This window comes from Acanthisitta chloris, unplaced genomic scaffold (assembly GCF_000695815.1).
Source record: "Acanthisitta chloris isolate BGI_N310 unplaced genomic scaffold, ASM69581v1 scaffold25050, whole genome shotgun sequence".
NCBI classification, from domain to species: domain Eukaryota; kingdom Metazoa; phylum Chordata; class Aves; order Passeriformes; family Acanthisittidae; genus Acanthisitta; species Acanthisitta chloris.
Window position 1 is genome coordinate 137,379 of NW_008652595.1, and position 12,559 is coordinate 149,937.

The 12,559-nt window shown below is 44.4% G+C and overlaps 1 protein-coding gene across 1 annotated transcript in view; it reads left to right on the forward strand.

Moving 5' to 3' along the window:
• The window catches only part of GRIA3 (glutamate receptor, ionotropic, AMPA 3), a 147,697-nt gene extending 136,898 nt beyond the window's left edge, over window positions 1–10,799 (forward strand). Inside the window, exons 14-16 of the mRNA XM_009077889.1 lie at window positions 7,446–7,560; window positions 9,726–9,973; window positions 10,531–10,799. Of these exons, the coding sequence (XP_009076137.1) occupies window positions 7,446–7,481 (36 nt within the window). The 3' untranslated portion in view covers window positions 7,482–7,560; window positions 9,726–9,973; window positions 10,531–10,799. The remainder of the gene's footprint in view (window positions 1–7,445; window positions 7,561–9,725; window positions 9,974–10,530) is intronic.
• Window positions 10,800–12,559: the final 1,760 nt, after the last annotated feature.

Here is a 12,559-nt window from a genome sequence, read left to right on the forward strand (position 1 = left end):
CTAAATTAAAGGGATTAGGTAGAAGTAACAGGGATTAAAAATGAGTCAAAAAGCACTTTATAATGTACTAACCAAGACCTGGTACCACCATGGACTCTCACCCCCTTCATGTCACTGGGATTTGGATGGGAGGTTGACAAGCCCTTTACAGGGTTCAGAGCCCTTGGTCTGACCACGGGGCTCAGCCAGGGCTGCCCTCTGATGTGGAGGGACGATGTCATGCTTCATTAATCTTGCATTCTTAGGAGAGACATATTTGCCAGAAGCTTCCTGTGGCTTTTTGTTGCTCTGATGCCACAAATCAGTGATAAACCTGGTCTAGCCAGATATTAGACCAGATTTACAGCTGTTCTGTGCCATGCAGTGACACAGCCGGAGCCCAGGGGTGTCTTTGGCACTGTGATTTCACCTCCCCCAGTGGATCTAAATGGCCAGTATCACAAGGTACAGTGAAACTCAAACAGCTTTACTGTAAATGCTGCATCCCGAGTGATGTGTGCCTGCATTTCTGCAGCACTTTTCCAGCCAGAGGAATTTGTTGTCTGCTGTTATCCTGCTACGAAAAAACGAACAAGAGTTTGTTAGCAATCACACAGGATTCTGCATATTGCCAAATGTGGTGCTAGGTACGTGAGGAGGTCACATCTCTGGTCCTCTAGCCAGGCCTGTTAGTAATGGACAAGGCACCTGCTGACCATACGTTTAGAGCCAACATCCATCTGCCTTTGTGAGAAGGATCCCCATTGCCACTGGCCTTAAATTTCTTAGCTTCATCTGAGTGAACTCTGGGTGAGGGGGCCCACATCCCTCCCCAGTGCTGCTGGGGACATGGACATCCTGCCTGAGCAGCACTGCAAAAGCCATGAAGCCTCCCAGCACAAGGACCACTCATAAGCACAGTGAAGCTGTGTGGTTGGAACTTGCCTGGCAGTTGACATCCTCCTGAGCCAGTTGGGCAGTTGGGCATCCCTCCCTGGCTGAGGTGCTGATCAACTCTTCTGCAGCTTGTTCTTTGCTGTCCTGAGCCTTGGCCCCAGGCATGAGTGAAGAAAGGATGCTTTCAAGATCAGAGAGGAGCTCTCAGTGCTGGTGTTATCCTGGTCTTCAAGCTTATGGGTGATTTCTTTATCCTCTTCCCCCAAAAAGCTGCATTTGGACTCTCAAGATGCTGCAAGCAACAGTATTACAAAAATGCCACGCTGCACCCTGTATACCAAATATTCTGAGGAACATTAGAAACTGGCTGATGGTGGGTGAAAGAACACCTGCAGCTGTAAAGCCCAGGTGGTGAGAGGTGCCAGAGCAGCCCTTGGGCAGTCCCACAGCCTGGGATATTCAGTGCAGCCCATACACTGCCCTCCCCATCCTGCTCCTCTCCAAGGAAGCCCTTTAATTAGTGCTTTGAAGAGCCTTTGCTTGTTACAACTTCACTTTGCAGCTTCCTTTTCTGAAAGATTGCATCTAAAAATTCTAAATTAATTCTGAGCAATGGTTCATCTGGTTGGAAGGAACAGTGTGCTGTCTGCTGTGTTCATTCACTCTCCTTGGCAGTGATCAGGTTTAGGTATAACATTTATATTGCATCCATGAGAGCATAGAATGGGATGTGAGTTATCCAGAGCTGTTCCAATCATCACTTAAATCTTTATGGATTGCAAGTAATAAACATAACTACAGTGTTGCTGAGACTTCATGCCACTCAAACACCAGTTACACACAGCTGAAAAAGGTCTGCAGATTATTGGGTGAGATGTTCAAGTCCTAAAGTGACTTTTGTGCCTAATTCTCACCTATAGTGGTCACTGGCTCTTTGTATCACCTGCTGAGACTTGTGAGGACCAACCCAAATACTGGCTACAAAGCCACTAGCATCATTCCTGGAAAATGGCCCTTTCCTGGCAAGACCACAATGTTCTTTTAATAAATTAACAGTACTTTTCCAAGAAGCTACTCAGACTCTTCACTGCAGTCCGAGTTCATTCAGGGAAGGGTCCTCTTTGCAGCAGCAGCACACAAACAGAATGGCCAGTAACTGGAACCCAATTGCCAAAAGAGCAGCCTGGCTAGCTTTTGCAGTTTTATGTGGGGCTGCAGCCTGCTGGGCCTCTGTCTTAAGCCTGTAGAAGTTAGCGATGGCAGCAGGCAAAATATGTGGTTTGGTGTAATCTACTTTATATAGGTGCAGGTGAAATCATGAAAATGAACCTAAAAGGTCATTAATCAAACTGCTAAGAACCTGTTATGGTTTATAATTTGAGAGGGGCAGAAGTTCTACTTTCCCACTTTTGGGACTAATAGAAATCTATTTCTTTGATGATTAATTTACTTGTCTTCTACTTCAAACTTATTCTGACCAGAAAGAAATATTATAATGCCACCAGTTTTCTCAATGGAGATAAAAATTACTGCAACTAACCTGAAATTGGTGCTGTGGCAAGAGAAGGCAAGGCAAGAAATCCCTCAGACAGGTGAGGGTGTCTCAAAGAGAAGTAAGAAGAGAGCGTGGATGGCCTCTGAGTCATTGTGTTCCCTCTTTTCCATATTAATGGTGTGAATGAAGATTGGTAAAAATGAAATAGAAATGTGATAGATGCTCTGCAAAGAACATATAGTAACTCCTTCTTATGAGAAGGAGCATCAGCATGGTGAGCATACTCTGCCTGCAAGCGATGCTATATTTTCTACAGTATCAACCTTCATGACAAAGAAGTGCTGTAGCAATTCCTGGATTTGGAGAGAGAGGTGGCCCAACTTTTTAAACTGAACCTGAAGTTTTGGGGACTCAGTTCAGGAGTGAGATTTTAATGAGTGAATGCACATTGTTTTTCAAAAATCAGTTCATTCCATCAGTATTGACCTGGGACCACCAGCAGAAAAGGGTACAAAGGGCTCCTGGGACTGGTGGCCTATGCCCAGAGGGGCTGAAGTGCCAAGGCCACATAGCAAAGGGAAAAGGAGGTTCTCTTTGGAATGGTGTCACATTAAATTTGGAAAAAGACTGGCGTAGCTTGTTTTCTAGCAGTAACTGATAGCTGAAGAGGAGAAGGTACTGCTGCCAGCACCCAATAGAGTCTCCTAACAGGGTAGCAGATAAACCAAACAGCTGAAACACCAATAAAACCCATCACTGTTCCAGGTGTAAAATTGTGTTTGTAGCAGCCTCTGATAGAATAGATGGGCACTGATCTTCTTATAGCTGTGCCTCTCTTAAAAAAAATTAACCATAGCAGATGGCTTAATTCACCTTTGAGGGCAATACAATCCCATATGAGACTCCTGGTACCATTTCTGTAAACTCAAGTCTTCCTGTCTTTTGTTGATGTCAGCAGAAAAAAAATCTCAGTGGGGTTAGGTAAAGCTGCCCAACAGATCCAACCTCACATGTTTAAGCCTAGATGAGCCAGATGTACTGGATGATAAGCACAAGCAAGGAAACAACAAAATCCTTCAGTTATGGAGAGGAAGAAAAACACTGCAAGTTTCTGCACCGTAAGAATACCATCCTGTGGCATCTGAAAAATGCTGACATCCTGATCCAAATGGCCTCATCTCATTTTCTTGGCTTACAGAGTGCAGCAAGAGAGCACAGGCTCTCAAACCTCTGAACATATTACTTTGATAAAAGCAACAAAACTAATAGAGAACTGGTCTGGAAACCACACAGGAGATGGAAAAGAATCTCGTCATAAATTAAAACAAAGAAAAATAGTGGAAGCCACCTGGGAAAGGCCCGAGGACCTCATAGGATATCCCATACAACCCAACAACAGCAACCTAATTAAAAAAAACAGCTGGAAAGCAAAAATTATCCCAGGGAAAAAAATTTAGGAAATGGAGGTCTTTTGAGACAGAGACTCAGAAACTGAGGAAATGATCCTCTGAGCTGTATGTGGAGACAAGTAAGTGGCTGGGGACACAGCCTTCCCATCAGACCTGGGCAAGTCATTTAGTCTCTCTGTTCTTCTGCCTCTAAGATTATTTAAAAAATCCCTTCCCAAACAAATGGTACCATGGCAAACTATGAAAAATCCTCTTCCTACAAGCAGCAGCTTCCAATCCCAGAAGAGCCCTGTGCTTCCCTGTATAACAGCCAACAGAACAGTGGCCTTGGACCAGCCAGCACGGGCTGGGCACTGGCACTGCCCAAGGGACACTGTTGGGACCGGCTGGGTGTGAGCTGAGGAGCACTACAGAGGGTATGTGTTCAACAGGCACTGCTGAGTGCTTGGCAAGAAAAGTGCCAGGATCCAGACATGGTCCTCTGCACTTCCATCAGGATCTCAGCCAAAGACATGCCTGACTCTGACTATTAAATTGAACCAGGCTAGACAGCTACTCAGAGATGGAAAATGCACCAGCAGCCAGGCTCATTTTCCAATATATTTACTTATCCTGGGAGCTGAGGAGTCCATCCCACACCGGCTCATACTGCATTCCTGAGGATGAAGTGCTGGACCAGGGGTTGGAGAGGCCTCATGTCTTCTCCCACCATCGAGATGCTCAAGTCCTGCAGCACAGGAAGCAGCTCATAATCAGGAAGTCTTGGGATTTATTTCCTGGAAGCAAGCAAAATTGTTCCTTAGGATTTTGATGAAAGAAGCTGTTTTGTGCTCCACAAATTGGTGCCTTTTCTAGCACACTGAGAGGGCATCTTTGCTCATTTGTCCCACTCCTCTTGCTGGGACAGATGGATGGACCAAGTCACCTCTCTCCTACCCAGGCTGAGAGATTGTGGTGCCTCACCTGACAAACAGGGCCATGACAAACTATAGTGAAAACCCCAATTCAGGCAAATTCCCATCTGTTTAGTTAAGATAATTTTAGTTTACTACTTTGTCTTTTTTTTTTTTGGCAGTTGCATGTGCGCAATTAACTGCAATCTTGGCTTTCAAAAAAAAATAAAGCACCCTAATTAGCATATTAAGCCTCCTCATTTCCCAATACTGTATAATGTTGTGAAAGCTAATCTATAATGTATTGGATGTTATGCAAATTTGAGGTACTCCATATGGGGTTTATAAAGGAATGCAAATTAAAAATAGTGTTTGGAATAGGACTGGGGGGAGGGGAAAATTTGCACAATAAAATATGCAGGCAGGAGGAAAGGTGTTTATAACCTTCTCCCTATTGTTTCTGTATTCTCAGCTGCACAATGCTTTTCAAAGGGGAGAGATGTATTGCATAAAATCTCTCCAAATTGGATAGTTTTTAAATGAAATTTAAAATGAGAGCACTGTTCTCTAAGCAATAATTCACCCCACTCTCTGCTGGGGCTTGTAAGGAGTAGGTAAAGACACTCAGCTTTGCCTGACTGGCATTGCAGTCCTGTACTGCTGCTCGTAGCATGTTTGCCTGGGTGTCACCGGTGGTCTCGACACAGCTCAGCTACCCAGGAGGGTCCACAGTGGTGGGTTGGCCAAGACCTGCCCAGCTGCCATTGGTGTAACCCAGTGGGGCAGGTGCATTTCCTGCAGCTCCCGTGGTGTTTGCGGTGTCTGTGGAGTGTGCTTTGATCCCGTTAATATTTTATAGCCCTACCTGTAGGAGGATGCAAGCGTTGCTGCAGCACAGCTGGCGTTTTAGGCTTGCTCTGGCTCCTGGTGGAGGCTCTGTGCCTGCTGCCAGCACCGAGCCAGCAAACACGCTCTGTGTCGTGCGGCTTGTCACCGCCACCCGTCGACTGTGTCCGGCTGAGTGCAGACAGCCTGCCCTGATTGATCCTTAATTAGATTACAGCTCCCGCTCAAAAATAGCTGGTTTATAAAAATAAAATCTTGGCTGGTGTCAAACCAAGCCCTGTGCAGACCAGAAGTGGTGCTGCCAGGAAGCTCTGCAGGCAGTGCTGGCATTGCTGCTGGGACCATGGACCAGTGGTGCTCCCACCTCGATGGCTTTTCCCTGCTCTTGCCTCCCGTGCTGGGTCATGTCAGTGCAGCCCATGTGGCATTCAGCTCAGGAACTCTTGAACATGCTCATTTTACTCATGGTACCTCACAAGCTGCCTGGGCTTGGCTGAGCACAGCCTGTCCAAACCTCCATGGGGCTGTTGCCCTCCTCCCAAGGGCACATAGCAAGGCAATGCCGACAGTCTCACAGCCAGCTCAGAGGCAGCGTCTTGGCAGATGAGGGAACAGGGCTCTTCTTTACCAGCTGCTTCTCCCAGCGTATTGTCCTGCCCTGGGCATGGCAGGGCTCAGCCACTCCTGTTGCTCAGGGCTGTCCCAGTCTGAAGACATTTTCCTAAATGCCACTGTGTAATTAAGCTCGTATTTAAGGTGTTTTGTATAGGTCATGCTGCTCTTGAGTCTCTTCCACTCTGCAGAGTGGGCACTTTGGGCAGGGGTGGGAGACATGCCGGGAGCAAGAGCCAGACAGCAGGACAGACATGATCTGTGTGTCCTCTTCTGACAGCAGGCCTGTATATGTGTCCACTTGGTGTTATCCCATGCAAAATGGCACAGCATCACTGCAGATAATAATCCAGTGCTTTTGTCCCCAACAGCTGCTCTGCACAGCCCTGGAATGGGGATCAGAGCTGTTCAAGCAGGAGCAGGAACTGAAGATAACCCTTTTGCAGGGAGCCTGTCTCATGGAAATGGGCAGGAAAAAAAGCAAGACATCACACAAGGAGGAAATGGAAATGGTAAAACCCAACTGAGAGTTCCTCAGGCGCTGCTTTCCCACAGGGAAGGGGCAGATGAGTTCAGGTCCTCCCTGTGCTGTGGGCTCTTGGCAAGAGCAGGCAGCAGCTCCCTTTGTCCTGCCAGCATTTCCCACCCTGAGCACTTTCAGCTGGCGTTGCCATATTCACTAATTTTCTTCATAGAGGTCTGTGTTTGCTTATTTTCTGCTGCAGTTTCCTGGACTGAGGGAGCTTGGGATGCAGCAGCTCCAGGGAGTGCAGCCCCTGCAGCAGCAACCACAGGAGCTGGAGAAACCATTGCCAGCAGGGACACAGCCATGAGGCTGGCAAAACCTCCCTCCATAAACCCATCCTGGGGGGTTTGCTTTGCAGATGTGCACACACACCCCCACGGGGCTGTGGGACCGGGAGCCACACTGTTTGACTGCCAGAAGCCACAGTGTCTGGTTTGGGGGCTTCTGTCTGTTAGTGCAATAGGAGGGTCCTGCTAGATCAAACCCACCTGAATCCGTAAAGCTACTGCAAGTGCCTGTGATGCACCAAACTGGGAAATTGGCCTTGCTTTGTTTCTGCTGCCTTCATTTAACAGTGAGTGCCGATTACTCAAAGCGATATGGGCAGGACCTGGTAATGTAGCGATGCTCTAGCGTTAACTTAAGGGGATGATCCAGTTGCCTGCAGTGTAAATACTTTGTGGCCAGGAACCCTGCTTTATCGCTTTGTATAGTTTTAAAGTAGTTTAAAGATTGAATAACATAAAATAACATAATATAATGTTATTTATGTTATTTCCCACGTGAAGAACTCCTGTAAACCTTGCAGTATTGAAACTCAGTGAACAAGGCATCTTAGACAAGCTGAAAAACAAATGGTGGTACGATAAGGGTGAATGTGGAGCCAAGGACTCCGGAAGTAAGGTCAGTCGCTGAAGGTCTTTTTGTACTGATTAGCAATCACATTTTGACCCTCTGTTTGTTTATACCAAGAATGACTTTTCAGAAGTTGATATTTACATTTTGAAGGTTGAAAGAAAAGAATAGAAAAAAAATAATTAAGTCTCAGAACATGACAGCGTTTTTCTTATATGCAGTAACAGACTGTAGTTGTAAGTATGTTTTACTATTTGAGTATTTTGCTAGAAAAACATGGAAAGAGAAGCCCCCAAAGCCTCCCAAGCTGGTGTCTTCATTTAAATGTGCAAGTTTCAGCACAGTCACTGTGTATTATTCAGGCCAGCATCTTTTCTTATTTTTTGGTTTTATTGAAAAAACACATTTTTGTTTCAAAATTATGACTTAGATTCTCTACATGTCAGTTTGGGAAACAGTCACGTGCTTGCGAAGGGCAGAAATTTTCAGGATAGATCCCTGATAAGGAAAAAACATCTTTCCTGCCCTATTTCCACATTCAGTTTGAAATCAGTTGGATTTAAAAAAATCTAGAAATACTGACGGTAACTCATTACCGAAATACTGTATATTCCTTTTTATACTGCTTTGAACCATTTTGCTGCTGCACTGTCCTGTTGTCTACCAGCCATGGTGGACCACTATGGACCCCAGGAGAGATCCAACCCCTGAGGTGGATCAGCCCAGTAGCTGCACACTTAAATTGCAGGAAATATTTATTTACACCACTCAGCTAAAAGAAAACACAGAGGACTTTTTTTTTCTAATGCTTATAGACCCATTGAGGAGAAAAATGCTGTAAAAGTGCTGGGCTTGTTGGAGTGAAGGACATTCGCAAAGGCACCAAGAGGAAGAGAAATCCAGCTCCAGCTGAAATCGGTCGCAGTTGAGTGCCTAACTCCCCTGGTGCCTTTGGAAGTGCTCTCTGTAATCATTCAAACAGAAAACTATAATTTCAAAGCACCCTCTCAGTGTCAGAGGACAATTTCAAGTTCCAGCAAAGCCAATAATAAAATTTCATTGATTTCAGCTGAACTGGAAGTTGCTTAGAGCACAACCCTGTAGCTGTTGTGTGAGATAAATTTGGGAGCATGGGATATCTGAGCACAGAACAGCTGCAGAGGGGTAGTGTAATTGAAAGGAGGTGTAAAAGAGTAAGATCTTTAGTTTAAATGGCAGGTTGTTTGCTACAACCACACGTATCCGAACTTCCCATGAAATGCAGACACTCTTAAGGTAGATCATATTTTATTCTGACTATATGCAAATTTTGCTCTCCCTGGAGAGACTCATTAACTGAGCTCTACCACCAAGTGTGTTCCCTGGGTGCAGCCAGGTTACTTTGGCAGCTGCCCATCCATCCAGGCCAGCGTGGCGTGGCATCCCAACTGGGCCTGTGCCAGCCAACCACTGTTCCTGCCCACAGCCAGCACACCCATGCAGCAGCAAAAGGGTTGCAGCTCTATTTAATCCATTTACAGAATCCTGTTCTTAAAAATGCAAGCTTCTCCTCCATCTGACATGTACTGAAGGAAGGTAAACCCTGGCCAGAGATTTTTGTGTTACAATATCTGGTTTTACTTAATAACTCACTCTCCTAAAGGTGCTAGTTTAGCTCAGGGCTTTGCTGCTTGACCTCTAAGTAACTGACCATCTTCCTAGGGGTTTTTTTTCCCCTAATTGTTGAAAAAACAGAGAAGTTTAGCAGCATCTCAGTAATTTTACATACGTTCACCATAACCAAGTGTGTAGTGGTTTGGCTTTTTCTAGTTTTATCATGGCCTTCTGTAAAACCTGCTGTTTTACACAGCCACTGTTTTTCCTGGCACAGCTTTCCTGCAGTGCCTTTGCTACCAGGGATGCTTGGCCATAGGCAGGTTTGGTTTGGGACACCGAAGGCCTGGGGAAGTCAGTGGCCAAAAAAAAAAATCTCTTCACCTTGGAGTCAGCTAGGGTTTCACCCACCACAGGGTGGAAGACAGAGTGGTCACTGGTGCACAGCCCCAGGCTGTGGGGATGGGGGGACAGCACTGGTCCGTGAGCCAGACACTAAATGCTACTAAACGCTACTAAAGTGTAGCTATTCCAGCTAGGACTAAGTGCAAAGTAGCCTGTTGTCTGTGTGTCTGTCTGCTCCTCGCAGCTAAACTAACGGCATGGCTCGTTTCTCTTAGGACAAGACGAGCGCTCTGAGCCTGAGCAATGTTGCTGGGGTGTTCTATATCCTGGTGGGAGGCCTAGGCCTGGCCATGATGGTGGCACTGATCGAGTTCTGCTACAAGTCTCGGGCCGAGTCCAAGAGAATGAAACTCACCAAGAACACGCAGAACTTCAAACCTGCTCCCGCCACCAACACCCAGAATTACGCTACCTACAGAGAAGGCTACAACGTGTACGGCACAGAAAGTGTGAAAATCTAGGGGTACGGCTGCGGGCCAGGAACTGAACCCCCTGGGGTTTCTTCTTTCTTTCTTTCCTTTAGCTGTCTGTGCTGGTTTGTTGTGTGCATCAGCAGAGAGCTTTGAAACATCATCTTGTGGCAGTCTCAAAGTATCAGTGATTTAAGTTTCTTCCCTGATCAGAAGTAAGCTTGGTACCATCCTGTATTACACACAGTGGTAGCTGGCTTCATGCTGAAGTGAGTAACTCCTCTCTGCAGCATCTTGCTAGTTCAAAATGAAAGTGGGGTTTTTTTTATTGCTCTAAAAATCTTTGTAATCAGGATTCACATCTCTTGCTGGTGACCTCTTCTGCTTTGTTTTTTAAGCTATAATCAGGTCAGGTAAGTGCTTTTAGGAAGTCTCGAAATAATCTGCAGTAGAGCAAACATGTCTATGCTAGAATTCATGAGCTGAATGGCTGAAAAACACTGCTGGAAAAGCTTGGTTAGCCCTTGCCCACAGCCTGTGCCTCTCCCCGGGCTGAGCTCCCTGCTCTTTGCTGCAAGGCAGTGATGAAATCTTTCTGGTTTTATTATAGATCCTCACCCTGACAGCATGCAAGAGGAAAAGCAGCAGAGAATGTGGCTACTTCATGGATTCAGACCACCTGAGCCAGTCGTACTCTCTCCGAGATGTCAGGCATGACACGCATTGATGATGGTGCAATGTACTTTTAATAGGAAAAACTGATATTTTTTTCCTTCAGTGCCTTATGGAAGACTCTGAGACTCACAACAATGCAAACCATCACCGAAATATTCTTGCTTTGCTTGAAAGAAGTAAAAGAAAAAGAAGAGAGGAAAAGAAATAGAAAAGAAAAAAATTAAATAAAAAGAAAATTTTAAAAAAAAAGTAAATGAAAGGAGAAAAAGAGAAAAAGGAGAAAGAAAAGGAAAGGACTGGTAACAAGATATTAGTATGTGAAAAGAAAATTCTTGTAAAAAAAAAAAATCAGTGCAACAAAAGCCATTCTTTGATACCACTGCACAGTAACTGAACTTGTGTCCTGAGAGCAAACCGCAGCCGGTTTCATCAGCCACCCCAATCGTATCAAATTATGAAACTCCTCCTGACACAAAGCCTCAGAAATCTGCTGCGTGCGAACACGGACTGGCCTGCCACTGCTTGTATGAGCTGATGTCAAGATGTTTCAGTATTTACTTACAGTGGTGTGATTTTATTTTGTTTTTCTGAGCCACTTTAATCTCTCCAGCTAATTTGAGCAATTCTGTATAGCAGTAAAACATGTAACACCTGAAGAAAAGAATCTGTGCGTTCAAACCAATTAAGGTCAATGACTGTGAATCTGTAAATCCAAAAGAAAGGAATTTGTGGAGCTGCATGTCTTGCTTCCAGATCAGTAAATTAATTTCTTGACAAGGTAGCTAAAGTGCAGGCAGAAAATACTGCATTCCTTTTTTTGTTCTATCATCAGGCATACCTACAGGTGCTTTATTAAAATGACATTGGGTGGCTTTTAAAATAAAAAATAAAAAAACAACAAAGGAAAAGCTACCTGCTGTTTAGGTTCAGACCATATATCTCTTTCTTGCTGTGCATTTGCATTTTAATTCACTGTTTAATATCAAGCAATGAAGCAAGAGATGTGCAGGTTAGTTTTTCCCAGGCCTGCTTCAGCTTCACCCCAGTTCTCTCCCAACTAGCACTGTGCTCAGCTAATGCTTCTCGGTAACGGTCCTTGTAAAGCAGAAGTAAGGGAAGAGGATAGTAACTCAAATTAGAGCTGCAGTTCCAGAGTAATAGTAAGCGATCTAACATGACTCCTGCTAGTACTGTTATATTATATCAGCTCCTGCCAACTCTTGTTTCATGGCTCCTGGTGAGAGGATGCTCCTGTCCCTGCCTCTCTGAGAGGAGGACACTGCGCTCTGGCCAGCTCTGCTACAGGTAGGGCCTTGCTATTACTCACATCCAACGTCTTAGACAGCAGCAGCGTTTCAGCCTTGAACCTCTGCCTGGAAACTACTTAACTTCATCTTTAGAAAATAAAAAAAAAATAAAATCAAAAGACAAAAAAAACCACAAACCTTTAAACATATTGTCAATCACATGGGAAATGTTCAATGGAATATCTGCATACTAATTACCTCTAATCGACAATATGTATTTTCTGTAGTTTACAATAGAGTTTTATTTCATCAGTAACATACAATGAAAAAGAAACATTTAAACCAGTCTGACCCTTAGGCATTTAGTTTGCTGATGATAGATTTGAACTTTTAATAGGATTATAAAAAAAAAAAAAGTCTTGTTAAAAATAAGTATTTCCAACAAAATGTAATATAAAATCATTTTAAAAGCTCATAGGAGAATAATTTATTGTTCGAGTTTTTAACAAGATATTGACAAAAAAATTTGTTGTTTTGTTTTCATTTTCTTTTCATGAAACTGTGATTTTTTTTTTCAACTTCTGAACACGATGCGTCCCCAGCAAGGGCGAGCTAAAGCTGTGCGGTTATGAGTTGTATTTAAAACAAACATTTTTCTTAAAAGCTGTATAAAAGATGTATGTTTATGAGATCAATTTTTAAGAGTGGAGGCTTCAC